This window comes from Crocodylus siamensis, chromosome 7 (genome assembly GCF_052110815.1).
Source record: "Crocodylus siamensis isolate JL-2025a chromosome 7, ASM5211081v1, whole genome shotgun sequence".
In the NCBI taxonomy this organism is placed as follows: domain Eukaryota; kingdom Metazoa; phylum Chordata; order Crocodylia; family Crocodylidae; genus Crocodylus; species Crocodylus siamensis.
In genome coordinates this window covers 45913278-45931187 of record NC_143401.1, presented here as the reverse complement: position 1 = coordinate 45931187, position 17910 = coordinate 45913278, and the positions used below count along the sequence as shown (strand labels likewise).

At 45.5% G+C, this 17910-nt stretch overlaps 1 protein-coding gene across 1 annotated transcript in view; it reads left to right on the top strand.

Annotated features, from left to right (window-relative positions):
- Nucleotides 1-17910, top strand: part of CCDC6 (coiled-coil domain containing 6) — a 90573-nt gene that overhangs the window by 51362 nt on the left and 21301 nt on the right. Inside the window, exon 3 of the mRNA XM_090056937.1 lies at nt 13071-13199. Coding sequence (XP_089913063.1) covers nt 13071-13199 — 129 coding nt within the window. The remainder of the gene's footprint in view (nt 1-13070; nt 13200-17910) is intronic.

Below are 17910 nucleotides of genomic sequence, written 5' to 3'. Positions count from 1 at the left end.
GTGTGCCCTTGTTGCCAAGTTGACTAATGGCATACTGGGCTGCATTGGTAGGTGTATTGCCAGCAGATCAAGGGAAGTGATTATTTCCCTGTATTCAACACTGGTGATTTCATAGACATTTATTTCATAGACATTAGGGCTGGAAGGGACCTCAGGAGATCATCGAGTCCAGCCCCCTGCCCAAAGGGCAGGAAGTCAGCTGGGGTCATAGGATCCCAGCAAGATAAGCATCCAATTTACTCTTGAAGGTGTTCAATGTAGGTGCTTGAACCACCTCCGCTGGCAGACTATACCAGACCTTGGGGGCTCGGACAGTAAAGAAATTCTTCCTTATGTCCAGCCTGAAAAGGTCTTGCAGGAGTTTGTGACCGTTCGACCTCGTCATCCCTTGGGGCGCTCTGGAGAACAAACGTTCCCCCAGATCCTGGTGGTCACCCCTGATAAACTTATAGGTGGCCATCAGATCACCCCTGAGCCTACGCTTTTCCAGGCTAAAGAGTCCCATGCCTCAACCTGTCATCGTAAGATCTGTTTTCCTGACCTCTGATCATGCGCGTGGCTCTCCTCTGCACTCTCTCAAGCTTCTCCACATCCTTTTTGAATTGTGGAGCCTAAAACTGGACGCAGCACTCCAGCTGCGGCCTCACTAAGGCCGAGTACAAGGGGAGAATGACGTCCCGGGATTTGCTCGAGAAGCATCTATGGATGCACGCCAGCATTTTGGTCGCTTTACTAGCCGCAGCATCGCATTGGAGGCTCATGTTCATCTCGTGGTCAACGATGACCCCCAAGTCTCTTTCTTCTGTAGTGCTATCCAACGTAGCACTGCCGAGCCTATAAGGGTGCTGCAGGTTTTTCCTCCCAAGGTGGAGAACCTTGCATTTTTCGGTGTTAAACACCATCAGGTTCTCGTCTGCCCATTTGCTGAGCTTGTCCAGGTCAGCCTGGATCACCCGCCTATCTTCTGGCGTGGATGCTTTGCCCCAAAGTTTGGTGTCATCGGCGAACTTGGCCAGTCCACTCCTGACTCCAATGTCCACATCGTTAATGAAGATGTTGAACAGTATGGGTCCCAGGACAGAGCCTTGAGGGACCCCACTGGTCACAGGGCACCACGATGAGTGACTGCCATCAATCACAACCCTCTGGGTCCGACCACGAAGCCAATTTCCCAGCCAGCAGATCGTGGTGGAGTCAAGGCCACAACTGGGCAGTTTGGCCAAGAGGTGATCATGGGATACCAGATCAAAAGCTTTTTTGAAGTCAAGATATATGACATCAACCTCTTCTCCCTTGTCCAGGTGATAGGTCACCTGGTCATAGAAGGAAATGAGATTGGTCAAACAAGACCTACCCGCAACAAACCCGTGCTGGCTATCCCTTAGGATGTTAACCTGGGCAGTCCCTCAAGGATGGCCTCCTTAATAAACTTTCCATCAATCACTAGGTCGCCAATTAGGTCGTCCCCCGTAGCTAGTACCAGGTCAAGCAGCGCTTTGCCTCTCGTTGGCCCATAGACTTCTTGAGTCAGGTAGAGGTCATCCACGCACGAGAGAAAGCTTTGCGCCCGCTTCAGATTTAGCTGAGTGATCTTCCCACAAGATGTCCGGGTAATTGAAGTCACCCATGACAACCAAGGTCCTGGAGCAAGCGGCCTCAGTCAGTCCCCGGGCAAACTCCTGGTCAAGCTCGGGACTTTGAGTGGGAGGTCTGTAGTAGACTCCCACCGTTGTGTCCCCTGTGCCGAATTCCCTACGAATTTTTACCCAGAGGGTCTCTAGCTGTCCATGCTGGTCGCAAGCATCAGCTTGCAGGGACATGTAGCTTTCCTTCACATAGAGAGCTACACCCCTGCCCCTTTTGTCAACATGATCCCTCCTGTATAGGGTATAGCCCTCTATCCCCGTGGTCCAGTCATGGGTGGAGTTCCACCAGGTCTCCGTTATCCCAATGACATCATATTTCTTTGCACTGAGCAGGAGGACGAGCTCGTCCTGCTTGTTGCCCAGGCTCCTGGCATTAGTGTACAGGCAGGCAAGTGTGCCCTTGGGGGCTCTTGCCTTGCCCACAGATTGTGTGGAGGAATCTGTAGTAGTGTGTTCAGTTTTGGGCTCCCCACTACAGAACGGATGTGGACAAATTGGAGAGAGTCCAATGGAGGGTAGCAAAAATGATGAGGGGCCTGGGGCACAGTTTGGTGACTAGTACCTCTTGGGTCTGGTGGGCACCCGTGGTCCCCCTGCAACCAGTTGCTGTGCCGGGGGCATGGGGAGGGGACCCTGTGTTCCTGTGGAATGCTCCATCCACCCCACCGTCTCAGCGTTCAGAAGCTGCGCCTGGTAGCTCGAGGTTATGTAGAAAAAACATTTAAGTTGTGTCTGTGGCCGAATCACTGATTCTCTGAATCACCATTGAATCTTCAGATTCAGCCAAATCAAATAGGGACAGTGATCTGAATCAATGACTCGAATTAATGACTTGAATCACTGCCCCTTGAATCAGACCGAATTGGAATTGAGTATGGCCTGCTTCACAAACCCCTATTGGCTAGACAAAGCTTTGGCTGGGTTGATCTATTCGGGGATGGTTCTGCTTTGAGCATGGGGTTGGACTCAGTGGTTCTGAACCTTTTTTGTACCAGGACTCATTTGTAAACATTGATAGTCAGGCCCAACCCAGTGACTGTTACCCTCGACCCTGTTCCCCCAGGCCTTGGTCCCACAGTGTGTGGGGCAGGGAAGGGCCCTAACCAGTCCAAAACAGCCTTTTGCAGCCTGCAAGGGAAAAGTCACAGCTGTGTTTTTTCTTTTTAAAGGAGAATCCATTTTAAAAGTTTGTTCACAACCTTTCATATATTCTTGTGACCCACTTTGGGGTTACAATCCACAGGTTGAGAAACACTGGAGTAGATGACCTCCTGAGGTCCCTTCCAATCCTAAATTTCTGTGACTCTGACTCTGCATTATTGGCACGAGGTCACAGCAAACAGTTGCAAAGCCCTTGGGATTTCCAGTTTTGGGTAACTGACCAAATTAGGAGGCCCAGTAAATAACCAAAGTGAGATGTGTGCATGTGATGGGTTTGTTGGAACAAAGGAATATGCTGACAGGACAGAGCATGGAATGTATAATGACCACAGAGAGACCAATCAGTAACGCTCAGAGATGAAGAGTCATCAGAGAGGACAAAGGATACAAACGGAGGGATTTCAGAGCAGCAAAGGGTTCCATAAGGGGGAATCCAAGGTCACCATGGCCTGAGGGTATACCACCATCCCATCTCACCCACGCGCTAGTTGTGGTTCGGGTCTTGCCCCTCGACCTCCAGGCCGATGATATTTGATATTCAAGAGAGAATCACAGGGTGAAGATCATGTACTGGCCAGACGTAGCTGTCCCCTGTGACAGCTTAGGACTGGTAGATCTAGAATTCTTTGCATTATTCTCATCTGCCATCACTGCATCAATAAAATTTGCCTGTTATCGAATGGAGAGTCATTGTCAGTCTGAGGGTTTGGGTCCATGTGGAACAAGGTATCTAGGTCATAAATCCAGTGCCAACAATTTATATCTAATTTACATTTTATTTTAAAATTCAAGGATGGTGGGCCTTGTACAGTGTTTTCTGCTAACCATGGTAGATTTCTTAGTATGACTTTTTCAAAGTCACCATTCTGCTGTCAAGACAGAAATGATGCCATATTCTGCAATTGAAAAAAAGTTAACTGGGTGACTTTTTTTCATGCTGCCTGAGCAGTCAGTTCTTGTATTGTTAGATCTTTGTTTTGCACAATGTGAGATTTGTTTTTAATATACTTTTTAAATGTGAAAGCTAACTGCTTAGGGCATAAGCTACAATTCTTCGATTAGTAGCTTAACCAGAATATCCCAGTTCAGCATGATTTATAAAATGTAAAGTTGCAACAACTTTTAAATTTTATTGTAGGATATTTATTTTGAAACATTATTTGCTAGGCTGACAAAACACTTGCATATACAAGAATAGTTGTTATTTTACTGAGAATGACACTGTGCCAAGACCAGGATTTTTGCTATAGTGTAACATCTTGTTAACTCATGTTTAAAATGTTAGAAAAGGTGAACGTATACAAGTCTATGGGGTCAGATGGAATGCACCTGAGGGAATTGGCTGATGTGATTTCAGAGCCACACTGGACATTATTTTTGAAAACTCATAATGATTTGGGGAGGTCCCAGAGGGCTGGAAAAGAGCAAATATAGTGCCCATCTTTTTCAAAAAAAAAAAAAAGGGGGGGGGAGGGGGGGGAAGGAGGATCCAGGGAACTGCAGACAAATCAGCTGACCTGTCCCCCTGGGAAAACCATGGATCAGGTCCTCAAGGAATCCATTTTTAAGCATTTGGAGGAAAAGAAAGTAATTAGGAAAAGTCAGCATGGATTCAGCAAGGACGAGTCATGCCTAACCAGTCTGATTGCCATCTATGATAACTGGCTCTGTGGATGCGACAGGGGACCAGTGGATGTGATATACCTAGACTTCAGCAAGGCTTTTCATATAGTCTCCCATGACGTTCTTGCAAGCAAGCTAAGAAAGTACAGGTTGTAAGGTGGATAGAAAACTGGCTGGCTCATTGGGCTCAAAGGGTAGCAGTCAGTGGCTCAATATCCAGGGGGCAGCTGGTATCAAGTGGTGTGCCCCAGGGTCCTGTTCAGTATTTTCATCAGTGACCTGAAAGGGGATGGAGTGCATCCTCACAAAGTTTGCAGATGACACCAACCTGCGGGAGTAGTAGATATGCTGGAGGCTAGGGCTGGTATTTATAGACACCTCAGCAACTTGGAGGATTGGACTAAAAGAAATCTCATGAGGTTCAATAAGGAGAAGTGTAAAGTCCTGCACTTAAGAATGAAGAATCCGATGTACCAGTACAGATTGGCGACTGACTGGCTAAGCAGCAGCTCTGCAGAAAAGGACCTGGGGGTTAGATAGGAAAATAAGTTGAATATGAGCCAATGTGTGCCCTTGTTTTAAAGCCTGAAACTAAGTATGTGTAAAATGGTGCACAGGAAGGTTGAGTTGTAAATCAGAACCAAATGTCTTTGGTACAGCTGGCAAAATATGAAGAGTTAGCATTCCATTTTAAAATTTTGCATTCACAGATGTGTATTCATTTCTTCAGTACACCCAAGCTGGAGAAGTCTCAAATCCAAGAATACCGTTCTGCTCCAGTGTCCCAACCAGTTGCACTTTTCTGTACATGTTTGTTAGTGGAAATACCTAGATCGATCGGTGTCTGTCTGTCTGTCTGTCTGTCTGTCTGTCTGTCTGTCTGTCTGTCTGTCTGTCTGTCTGTCTGTCTGTCTGTCTGTCTGTCTGTCTGTCTGTGAATTTATATTGCTTCCTGCTGCTAAATCTGCTGATACCTTTTTCTGGGGCTTGGGAATATTGGAATTTGGGAGTAGATCGGATCCTGAAGCCCTTTAGAAGTATTTCCCCCTGAGAGTTTTCTTAATCTGAACAGTAAAAAACTGTTTGGATCTTGCCCTGATTCATCTAAATTATCACTGACAGGTTAGGCCTAAACTAGTTTCAAGGTTTGCATCCTGTGCTCAAAACTTTATTTTGAACCAGAATGAGGAACCTTCCATGATTTTAAATGTTTGTCCAAGCCCTAAATCTATTGTATTTTACAGGATGACTCATGGACGGTGTTGGAGAGGGACAAGTGAATAGGCATAATTTGTTTAGCTCTGCAAACTGAACAGAATAAGAATAGATTTGTCATCTGATTCAGATTTTTTTTGACACATCTTTCAGAAGTAACACATTTCCAAAATGCAAGCTGGCTACCCAAACTTCATGATATCTCAAGGATGCAAATGCGATTTTTTTTTTCCGTAAATATAAAACAGGTTTTGGTTTGTATGTCACTTGCCAGTTGATCAGTAATTGGACATGACACTGATATTACTTAATATATGAACTTCGTGCCAAAAAGTAGGAGTATGCCAATGGAACATGCTAATGAAACTGTTTTGGGGGGCATTTTCAATACCAAGAACTATCAGGATATTGTATAGGAAGAACTGGATGACCTTGAAACCATTTACAGTACGCAGCTGACCCAAGCAGGATGCGGGGCCCCAGCCCCGGGAAGCAGCCACCACCATTGGTAGCGCAGGGCCCAGGGTGGTTGACCTGATTCGTGCCCCCTAGGAATGACCCTGACAGTAGACATGGGGAAATATTAATGCTATTGTATGAAGTTATGAAAACTTTTATGGAATACTGTTCTGGTCACCCATGTTTGAGAAATGTGTGGGTCCAGCCTGCTTGGCCTGTATGTGTGCTGGTCCAGCCTACTTGGTCTGTCCTTGCAGGGAGCTGGGGCCAGGCAGGAGGGGGCTGCTGGGCTTCCCCAGGTTTTGTCAGGGCAAGTGTGGATGGGAAGGTGTGGGAGGCAGATGGGTTTGGAGTGGCTCTTGAGGGGAATGTCAGGGTGCAGGCTGAGACAGGAACTCCCTTGTCATTTTAGGGGTGGTTGGTAGGGCTGTGCGAGTCGGTAGCGATCTGATCCAGAGCTCTGGATCGGTTTGCTACTTTGGAGATCCGGCTATAGGCTATAATGGGGAATCAATGAAATGTCTATAACTTTGTTGTTTTATCTCCGATTTGTAGGGGTGGTAGCCTCTGCCGAGTGCATGAAACTTGCCAAGTTTCAAGAAGATAGGTGCAGGGGTTTGGGGAGAACTGCACCCCAAATTCATGAAAGCAAAACTCCTGTCGTGTCTACGTGTTACACCACAGGGGGCTGAAAACTGCAGGGGTTATAGTCCCTGGTGAGGCCACAAAGCCTGCCAAGTTTCAAGAAGATTGGTGCAGGGGTTTGAAGGAAACTGTACCCCAAGCTGCTGATGGGCAAAACTTGTGATGTGGGTAGCTGCTTGGGCAACTGCGTCTGTCTTGGGGCACGGGGGGTGAAATCTAGTGCAGGCCTGGGTGCTTGGCTCTGCCAAGCCATGAAGCCTGCCAGCTGTGTGCGTCTTGCTGGGGGAGTCTGTCGTCTAGGGCTCTGCACCCCAAGCCTCTGACAGGCAAAACTCATGATGTGAGTGGGTGACATCGTGTGTGTGTGTGTGTGTTTAAGGTGCGCCCCTCCTGGCACTGGGACCTCTGCACAACATTGCAGTGTGCCCCAGTGAGGCCGCCTCCTCCCCGACAGCCTCATGCCCGGTTCTCCACTTCACATGACAACAGGTAAAATAACTTAGCTGGCTCAACACCAGTAGCATCAGCAGACGCATCAAAGGTACCCAAATGGAACTGCTGCGGGTGAGCTCAGCCTGCCCAACAAGCTACCCCTGTACCATGCGGTTCATGGCAACCATGATCTCCCTTGCTGTTCTTCCATCCAGGACCAACTGCAAGTACTTCCTCATCCTGATGAAGGGGTTTTCAGTCCTAAAGCTGGCATCCCGAGTACCTAAGCTGAGCTCACTGGGAGCCTCACAACTGCACTGCAACCAGCAAGCGTCAGGACTGTCAAAGACATGACAGGTCTGAGCGTTCTCCAGCCAGGACTTTGTGTGTGTATGCATTAGCTGGAGGTTATGGCACCTCCTACCTGCCTTTCACCAGGGGATCATTGGAAGCAGTCCCACCAGGCTTCCCTACCCCGACAGCGTGCAGTTTTAGTGGTAATGCCCAGGACCTGGGGTCTCCTCCTTCCCAATAGCCCCAATCCTATATCTCCAAGTTTGTTCTGGCAGGGAAATGAGCTCAGCCGGGACATGTTCTTCCCCTGCTGGCTGGTGATGCAGTTAGTGCCCTGTCCAGCTGAGAGTGAGGAGTTACTCAACTTTTAAAAAACCCAAAAAAGGAAATGGGTGCAGACAGAGTGAGGAGGGTGGTGCTCAGTCCGTCTGCAGGTGCAGCTTGGGGAACCCCAGCAGCGGGAGGTTCACCTTTTAGGAATGCCAGCTGCTCCACCAACATAGGATCCAAGTAGGTGGAGTGGGGTGTCACAACAGGCCCAGCAAGGCTGAATACCCTCTCGTGAGGAACACTGTTCTGTGGACAGGACAGGTGTTGCCAGGCAACCGCGGCCAGATTCTGCCACATCTGGCTGCAGCTTGCCCGGTAGGCCAACGGGTTGCAGTGCAGTGGGCTTCACATCCTCAGTGAGATAGGTAGCCACCAAAGCCTCGAAAGTGGGATCTCCCTCTTCTACATCCCTATGCCTCTGCACTTCAGCCTCCCTGACTGTTCACCAGCACCTGCATTCAGTGATCAAGGGTTTTGGGGCTGCCAGTGAACATGCTCCCCTTCACCCTTAGGTCACACATGCCCACTATCACATGGACCATACTGGACTGCAAGAGATCCAGTGTCTCCTGATACCCGCCTTCAGCCACCTCACTAGTGCCTGCACATCTGGTGACAGTGGCCTGCCCCAGCCAGGAACATTGATCCCCTGGAACTTCTCCATTTGGTTCTCCGGTTCCCTTGCTAGGGGGCATCGCCAGTGCTAAAGGTCTCAGCCTTGAGGAAGGCCTGGAGGACCACCAAGATCTGGGAGATGGTACCCCACTCGGCTCTCTTCAGGGGGCCACTGATCCCAGTCTCCTCAAGCAAGGCCGTCTCTCGGATGGCCTTCTGTTGCTCCAAAGGTTGGTGGAGCTTTCAGGTATGTGGAGTTCCATCGAGTCTCCACATCCTGCATGATTTTGTGCTGCAGGATGCTCAGCTCTGCCTATTTCTCCCTCAGCATCTTGACGCCCTTTATGCTGCGGTGGAAGCAGCTTGCCACCTTCCTGCATTTTGAAATCAGCTGGCTTGTAGCAGTACTGGTGGCAGTGCCATCACCAGCAGCCCTGTCCCCCTCCAAGGCATCCCTCACTGTTAGGTGCAGCCTGTGTGTCACACAGTGGATGCCAGCAAAGTTGGCATCGCAGATAGCCTTCACCATTATGTCCCCATTATCAGTGACTCATGAACCTGCGGGTGAGCTCGGCCTGCCCAATAAGCTACCCCTGCACCATGCAGTTCATGGCCACCATGATCTCCCTTGCTGTGTGGGACACATCCAGCACCTCGGCTTGCAGTAGAGCCCACTGATGGCCTGAGTCATCACACTAGTGCCCTGTGAGAGAGAGGTAGATATGATCTCCACCCTGGCTGCTCCAGATGTCAGAGGTGAAGTGCAAGGCTACCTGCGCCCCTGCTTTACGCAGCTCCTCCCTCAAGTACTCCCTGCATGCCTCATACAGGGAGGGCATCACCATCCTGCTAAAGCTGGTACGTGTAGGCATTTTGTAAAATGGGGCCAGAAGTGCTACGAACCGCGTGAACCCTGGCTGCTCAACTAGGGAGAAGGGCTGCCTATCCAGTGCAAGCATCTCCCCAGTGCTCTGGGTGATCTTGCTCGCCTTGGGAATGCGCCCCCCTTTCTGTCCACCTTTCCCCCACTGGTCCAGGTTGGCCTGCCTCTGCTTTGGGGGGGGAAGGGGACTTTGGAGCAAGCGGGGGACTTCCCCTTCAGCACACTTGCACTGGTGCCAGGCTGAGCAGAAAGAAGGGCAAAGGGGTGGTGCCTCCTCAGATGCAGCAGTATCACTGTGGTGGGAAGTGTCTCACATCCTTGCCACAGCTCATGTGCCTTCGGCAGTGCTGGCAGATGGTAAACCTGGGATCATCTGCCACCTCAAAATGATCCCACACTACACTACTCCCCCAGTTCTGGGTTGAGGGTGAGGATCCTGCCTTTTCCCCCTTCTCAGCAGGCTGAGGCTCAACAGGAGGAACTGCCTCAGCTGAGCCACTTGCCTCCACAACCTCAGCCTCCTCTGAGGTGCTGCTTTCCGGAGGAGACCTGGGTCTAGGGGAAACTTGAGGGGTGTGGAGCACAAACTGATTTCCCCCTCAGTCCCCAAATAGTTTGGGCCAGCATGCTCAGTATTCCTGGTTCCAGCTCCAGTAGTGGGAGACTCACGCTGAGAGCTGAAATTGGGGTGGAGGAGACAGTGATTCCACTGCTGGTGTGCACTTCTGGACTGAGTGGTGGTGGTGCAGGTGCAGGGACATCAGGTGCGGACACTGCTCCCACCTCCTGGCTCCCACTGGCAGCACCTATGGCTGCTTGGGAATAGAATTGCGTCTGTGTTTGGGAGGCGGGGGGCTTGCAGGTCTAGCTCTCCCCCTACCCCGACTTCCCCCCTCCCCTTGCCAGAAGACCTGGCACCTGCCTTTCCAGCACGCTTCATATTGATCTTTCCTGTGCTGCAAAAGGTCTGTGAATGTGTGTAAATCCTTTTGTGTTGTGTGTTTTATTCCCTCTTTTGCATGTGTGTACTGGCCTCTTTGATTGTTTGCTTCAGTATTAAGGGTTATGTAAAAATTGTGTGCTGTCTGTCTTCTATGAATATCTGATATTTCTCTATATTGTCTGTGTATCTCTGTGTGTGCATGCAAGCAATCTGTGCCTTCCTGCACAGTGATTAATCACACTGGCAGGGAAAACGCACTTTTCTTTTTTCCAAGTTTCCAAAAAAAAAAAAAAAGCAAATCTAAATTCAAAGAAATAAATTGAATAGTAATAATATTATTAATAGTAATAATACTAATAATAATTGACTGGAATAGCTAAGCTAAGATAAATCCTACCCGCTCCTTTGTAATGAGAAAAAGGAGCAAGCACGTTCAACTAGTACTGAACCAGGAAGCTACAATGTCTCAGTCTGTGTTCCTCTGTTTCACAGTTGCTGACAGGGAACAAGCTGGGAAAACATACTGCATGCCTCCAAACAGAGGCTTTTATGCTTTTTCTAGTCCCACCCCACAGACGTTGCCATTGGAAAGGCAGCCAGGAAGAAATTCTTCTCACTGGCCACCTGCAGATGTCGGTCTGGGAAGTATTTTTCCCATTCCTTTTATTACTGCTTTTTCTGTGTTTATAAACAATTGCCACTTTAATTTCATGGGCAACACTCCAGATATTAAAAATACAGTTGTCTGATAATACTCTCTTACTCTATATGTATTCTTTACTTCAGTGGCTATTTTGTTAGAGACTTAGACGTGCTGGTTCTCAGCTATTAATGGGATAAAACAAGATTTAAATGTCAGCATTGTTTTAATTATTTTCACAGCTGGTCAAAGCCACTAAGAAAGAGGGGATAATTGTGTTATCTGAGTGACTTTTCACTTTGAATACCATGATATCATGCAGTTTAGAAGTGTCATCACAACTGCTTTTACAGTCAAAATGCTGAGCAGAGGAATCAATACTGCAGAACCCAAATGACTGTCATCTTGACCACCTCCCACCCCTGGGAGGTACATTCTTTGCTTATGGTTTCTTGTGTACTTCATGTGTTTGAGTCGGATAGAACAGACAGCTTTCCTAGAGCCTGAAAATCCCTTGACTTCGCCTGAACCGAGTATATAAATAAATAGATTTTGATCAACACAGTCTGACTTTTGGCTGTTCACAAAACCAAGTTAAGATTTAATGAGTGCACATAGCAGTGATGCTTTAAACAAAGCTTATCAATAGCTGCACAATGCAGATTTCATCCACATTTTATGGCAAAGACTTTGTTGTTTTATCTCCGATTTGCAGGGGTGGTAGCCTCTGCCGAGTGCATGAAACTTGCCAAGTTTCAAGAAGATAGGTGCAGGGGTTTGGGGAGAACTGCACCCCAAATTCATGAAAGCAAAACTCCAGATGAGCCAGATTGTCATTGCTGCTAAACACATTTACAATATAATAATTCTTTCACATAGCAAATACTGCTTCCAACTCTAGTATTTTGAGGTCCTTTCATTATACATATTTGCATGACATTGTTAATAGCTTCTGTGTATGCACTTTACATTAGTAGCAGCTGACTTAAGGCTGATTAAAACTTTTTGGTCATCTGTCTTTTTAAACAGTCTAATCTGTTAACTATATGTAACAATTATTAGGAATTGCTTTAGCATTTTGTAATAGATGTAGAAAATGTCTTTTTTGCTCTTTTTTTGTTTTAATTAAGAATATTTTAAAATAGACAAATGAAAAATTAGCTGTAATTCAACTTGGCAGTGATAGACAGTCCTGCTGTTGTGCTTTTGGTTTTGAGTGACATCTTGTTATTTGTGTTGGCATTAATGCATTGGGACTCAAAAGCACTGGCTCAGTCACTATGAAAGCTGTTGGCTTGGGGTCACTGCAACTTTACTTCAAAAGCATTGCCTATGATATGTGTTTTGTCTTGTGAAAATAACATTCAGCTGTAGGCCTTAATTAAATTAACAGATTATCATGACTGTTACCAAAATAGAAATGCATATTCTTTTACCCACAGGAAGATGCAGTCCTTTCCCTACAGGATTTCTAGTATATTTTGACTCTCAATATGAAGAGTGGCTGTCCACATTGTAGTCTAATGTCTTTACTTGTCTTATAAATCTATACTGTGTTGTCTAACATGCGCTTATGCTTTCTTATTAGAACTAGTGAACATTTTCTAATGGCATAGTTTTTTATTTGAACTGTGGTTTTATATTAATCAGATGTATCACAGAAATGTGATGTTTTTGTCAATTTTCTAGGAAATGATCACAATGTGTAGGCGAGGTTAAAGTATTTAATTCTGACTTCTATCGTAACTGTAGAAGTAATTTTCTGTTACCTGTATATTGTCTTTTTGCCAAATGTACTTTTGACAGTTTGGGTTCTATGAAAATAATCCTAATAAGTGCATTAACACTTCATTAAAATTGTTGCAGAAACTTTCTAAGAAAAATGAGTTCTTGCTGTGTCATTGCTGTGACAGTCTCTTAAAAACTTTCCATGCTGAATGTGTGCATCCCAAAACTATATTTATACTATTTCAATATCTGAAAGTTCATGCTTTATAGAATAAACCATTTATAATATTTGTCTTGAAGTTTAAGGTACATATCTTTAGATTTGTTGATGGGAGTAGAATATAACCATTTAGAGAAGGCTTTACTATCTAGAAAGAATAAACGTTGCCTATAAATCTGCTTTTGTAGTCTTAATTTATGCATTCAACTATTTTCCTATTTCTCTTGAATTTTTAGTTACAGCATGAGAAGGCTGAACTGGAGCAGCATTTGGAACAGGAACAAGAGTTTCAAGTAAACAAACTAATGAAGAAAATTAAAAAACTGGAAAATGATACTATTTCTAAGCAACTCACTTTGGAGCAGGTGAGTCATAGAATCATAAAAATTAAGGATTGGAAGGGACCTCGAAAGATCGAGTCCAACCCCCTTGCTCTGGGCGGGAATACTGCTAGGATCAAATGATCCCAGCAAGGTGTCTGTCCAGACTCCTCTTGAAGACTTCCAAGGTTAGGACTTCACCACCTCTTCGGAAAATCTGTTCCAGATTCTGGTCACCCTTACCATAAAGAAGTTTTTCCTTGCATCCAACCTGAAAACCAGCCTCTAACAGTTTATTGCCATTGCTCCTTGTCTTCCCCTGGGGTGCCCTAATGAACAGTTTTTCTCCTAGCTCCCAACATTCACCCCTTACATACTTATAGACAGCCACCAAATCCCCCCCTCAGTCCTCTCTTTCCTAAGCTGAGTAGTCCCAGATCCCTTAGTCATTCCTCATAAGGTTTGTCCTGCAGGCCCTTAATCATTCTTGTGCCCCTTCTCTGGACCCTTTCAAGATTCTCCACATCTTCTTTGAAGTGCAATGCCCAGACCTGGACACAGTACTCTGGGTGGGGTTTCACCAACACCAAGTAGAAAGGAAGTATCACTTCCTTATCCCTGCTCACGACCCATTGGCTAATGCATCCCAATATGCTATTAGCTCTGTTGACTGCAGTGTCGCACTGGTGGCTTATGTTCATCCTATGATTAACCATAAGCCCAAGGTCCCATTCAGCAATTGTGATGGCCAGGACATATTGATGTTGCTGGCTTCCTTTCCCCAAATGAAGCACTCTGCATTTATCCTTATTGAACTACATCCAGTTCCACTCTGCCCAGCTTTCCAGCTTGTCTAGGTCTTCTTGGATCCATTTCCTATCCCCTAATGTGACTGCTTTTCCCCATAACTTAGTATTGTTTGCAGATTTGGCCAGCGTGCTTTCCACATCCCCATCTAAATTGTTAATAAAGATGTTGAACAGCATGAGGCCAAAAACTGAACTCTGCAGGACACCACTTCTCACCTCCCTCCAGGAAGATAGACCTGTCCATTAGCCATTTCCCAACCTACCTGACCATGGACTCTGCCAGCCCACCATCCCCCTGATTTTGTTATAAGAGCATCGTGGGAGACCATATCATATTCATTTCCTGTTCTTTGAAATATGTTCCTCACTAGAAACGGCTGGAAAGAAATAGCCAGTGGATTCTAGTCTGAGGTGATTGCAATAAATTGTGCCTCAGTATGTAATGGTATAAAATAGTTTGGCTTGGGGGATTTTGGCATTGCTACGACCATTTTTAACTTTTAGGACACCTGTATGTCTATGTGAGAGTTCTTACAAATCTTTCAGATGGAGTATAAATATTAATAGCTCGAGTTTTGAACCACTACAAATATTAAGTTTATTCATTATTACGGGTTTCACTGGGTCACACTTAACCCAGTCCCATCGTTAACCATGAACATTTCAGTGGCAGCCATAGTGTGGCAGTTAAACTAACCAGTGTGATCTAGTTGCGCTGCTGCTCACCCTTTAATGACAGCTTTGCTCAGTGCTGGAGCTCTCATTTGTCAAGCCATTCATCTACTGGCTGAATGCAAGTCTGGAGGCAGGCAGTGTCCAGCTCCATAGTTCCAGCCACTAGATGCCAATAAAGAACATTAAGATAATTAGTTAACTAGATGTCAGCCCCTAAGCTCTGTATGTCTTGGTACACAGTTACGTTGGGGAATATTGCCTGTTAGCTTATCCACCCCCTCAGCAGTTATAAATGTGGGAAATACAAATGTAAGGGAAAAATGCAATGAATGCAAGAAAAAAGTTGGTGATGAGAGGTTACACTGGACTTTTACACCCCAGCCCATGATTTCCAAATCCTCTTGCCTAATTGTGGTACTCCAGCTCGCTCATCTTGCTTGGTTTTCTGTTTCCTGGGGAGAGAGACATGAGGATGCCCTCTATTGAAGTCTGGATTATTTAAACCTCTCTGAATCCTAGAGAACATGAGAGAGAAAGTATTAAAGAAGGCAGGGAGAGAAGGGATAGGATTAACAATTCCTGAAGTATAGATAAATGAGAACCAGTCTCCTCTCTCTCCATCAGGGACACCCAAGAGGAAGCTATGACTATAGCTCCACACAAATGCAACATTTGAAGCACTCCAAAGTACGAGTAGACAGAAAGTGCTCTAAAAATAACCCTGAAATAACTTTCTTTTAAAGTGCTTCAAAATGCAGTGATTCCTATTGTGTGCCCCCACTCTAGAATGTTTCAGACAGCTGCTTGGTCCTTCAGTATCCCCGCTTCCAACGCACACTCTCCTGTTGTGCTCAGTCATCTCTTGGGACTCACTAGTGACATACTTTTGTGTGCTTCTGGTTTCCCAGCAGGGTAGGTGAGAAGGGAGCAGTGCTTCAGTGTCCTTGTCAGTCTCCAAAGACAGAAATCCGTGCATGCCTTTTCACCTCCCAAACTGGACAACTGGAAGTTGAGTACACAGGAGAACAGTCATTGACTTCCTGCCCTGTACTTTCCCCACTGGCCCCATGGTGGGATGGGGAACAGAGTTGCCATCTGGTTGGGACAGCACACTGCTACATGCAGTTGTAACTATTTGTGGGAGATGGTGGGAGGCTGCACATCTGTATGCAGCTGAAACACTCCAGTTTTTTAAATGTTTCAAAGAAAAGCAAAGTGCTTCAAAGTTAAACTTGTCCGTGGCCTATTACTGCTTTGGCTTCTAAGCCCATATGTGGTCAGGTAGGGGAGCAAGAGGAAGTTTGTTGCTGCCCTTAATGGCATGAAGACACTGTCTTTTTTTTGATGGATGTTATCATCACATGATACAGTGGTTTAGCTCTGCTTTGTGTAGGCAGTAATTATCAGGGCTGGAGAACCTCCTTGTTTCATTCTGAATTTTTTTTTTCAAGTATTCAGGGCTAAAGTAATATCTACTTTTAATAACTTCTATTATAAACACTCTAGTTAAAAATGAAATGCTTCATTGTTTACTGTTGAAAATGGAAATAACTTTGTAGTATATTGAAAATTGTGAATTTTTAACACATTCAGGCCAGAATTTTCAAGCCCGTATGTAGCAACCTAATTTTGGAATGTAGTAAATGCATTGAGTGACTTAGTGCAAATCCCATGAATTTCAAAAGTAAATCCTGGTGGAAGAGTATAGCTTTTTTTAAAGCGTCTATGTGGGGTGGGGGGTAGTATTTATACACTTTGGTTTCTTTTGCACTTTAAGTATGTAAAATACTGATATGTGCCAGATGTTTGTTTTGTTTTCTGCTGTCACTTTTAAATGTGTCATGTTTTTGAGAAATAGAAACCCAAAAAGATGTAGCTGGCAAAGATCAAGATAACCAATTTGGAAATTAATGTTTCTTAGCCACAAGGTGGAGATGGCTGTTTATGAGAACTTTAGGGTAGGAAAATAAACTAATATTATGCTGTTTTAGAGTCTTTGAAATACCAGTGCAAACAAAGTCTATATTAATTTCCATTTATTTTGTTAATTGTTAAAAGTGTTAAACACAAATTGTAATGCATTTAAATACCAACAAGTAGGTTTAGTAGCATGTTCATAAAACAGGGACATTTAAAAGTTAAAATACCTGCGAGGTTTTTTTGTATTTTTAAATTCCTGGCAACATGCACTAAATTTAATGTCTGCAAAGACTGTTTTGACAGTCCATTATCAACAGAAACAGAACAGCAGCAGAGTGGCAGAAACATTACTCATGCCTATTATTGTTACATTATTGCTTAGATGTCCTACCTGAGGCTGGAACCCTCCCTTTCCCCCAGGCTGGAGCAGTGATTCATCACCAGGGTGCCACAGCTTTGTAACCTAAAACACACATCTGGGTTCTTTTCCTGGGTAACCCACCAGTGTGCATTATGACTGAGAAAATCACTTAATCTGTGTTTCTCAGTTGAAAAACAGGGATATTTATTTACAGATGTCATAAATATTAGCAGATATTTGTTTGATTTAATCAGTTTTATTTTACAAAGTATTGAACTCTTCTAGCCTATATACTGCTTTTCTCTTCACAACACTGCTGCCAGCAAATTGAACCATTAACGTTTTCATAGTTGTGCGTGTTTGATTTGTAGTGAATTTGCACTAAAAATTGACTACTGATCACCATCTCTAAAATTTTGATGTCCAGTATTTTTCCTGCTTCCTGGTAGCTAAGATTTCAGTTGATATTTCTTCACACAGTAAATAAGCATGGAATGTTAAACTTTTGTATTTTAAAAGCTGATTGATAACAAACTATGTAGCCAGGGGCTAGCAATGTTTTTGGGCAGAGTATCAAACACCCACGCAACCTCGACTTTTAAGATGGTGGCATGCCAGGGCTGGACAATGAGGGAGCTGTGAGGGGCCTGATTATTTGTTCTGGCAGTGCAGCCCCAGCTCCTTTCTCACCCTTCACCCGCAGGCACACATGCATGTGCTGCCAGCAACGAGCTGGGCTGACACTCTGTGGATCCTGGTGCAGCTGCTTGCAGCCTATTGACTGCCTACTACAGCCAGCCTAGACTCTGGGCAGTCCCCTGCCGCTTGCCACAGAGCCTGGGTTGCTCTCATCAGGTGCTAGGGAGGCTGGAAGCAGCTGCATCTGGGTCCATGGAGCCCTGGCCCGGTTTGTTGCTGGCAGTGGGGAGACATACACCTTGGGGTGGACAGGGAAGGGCCAGGACTGCACTGCTATAACTAGGATCGGGCT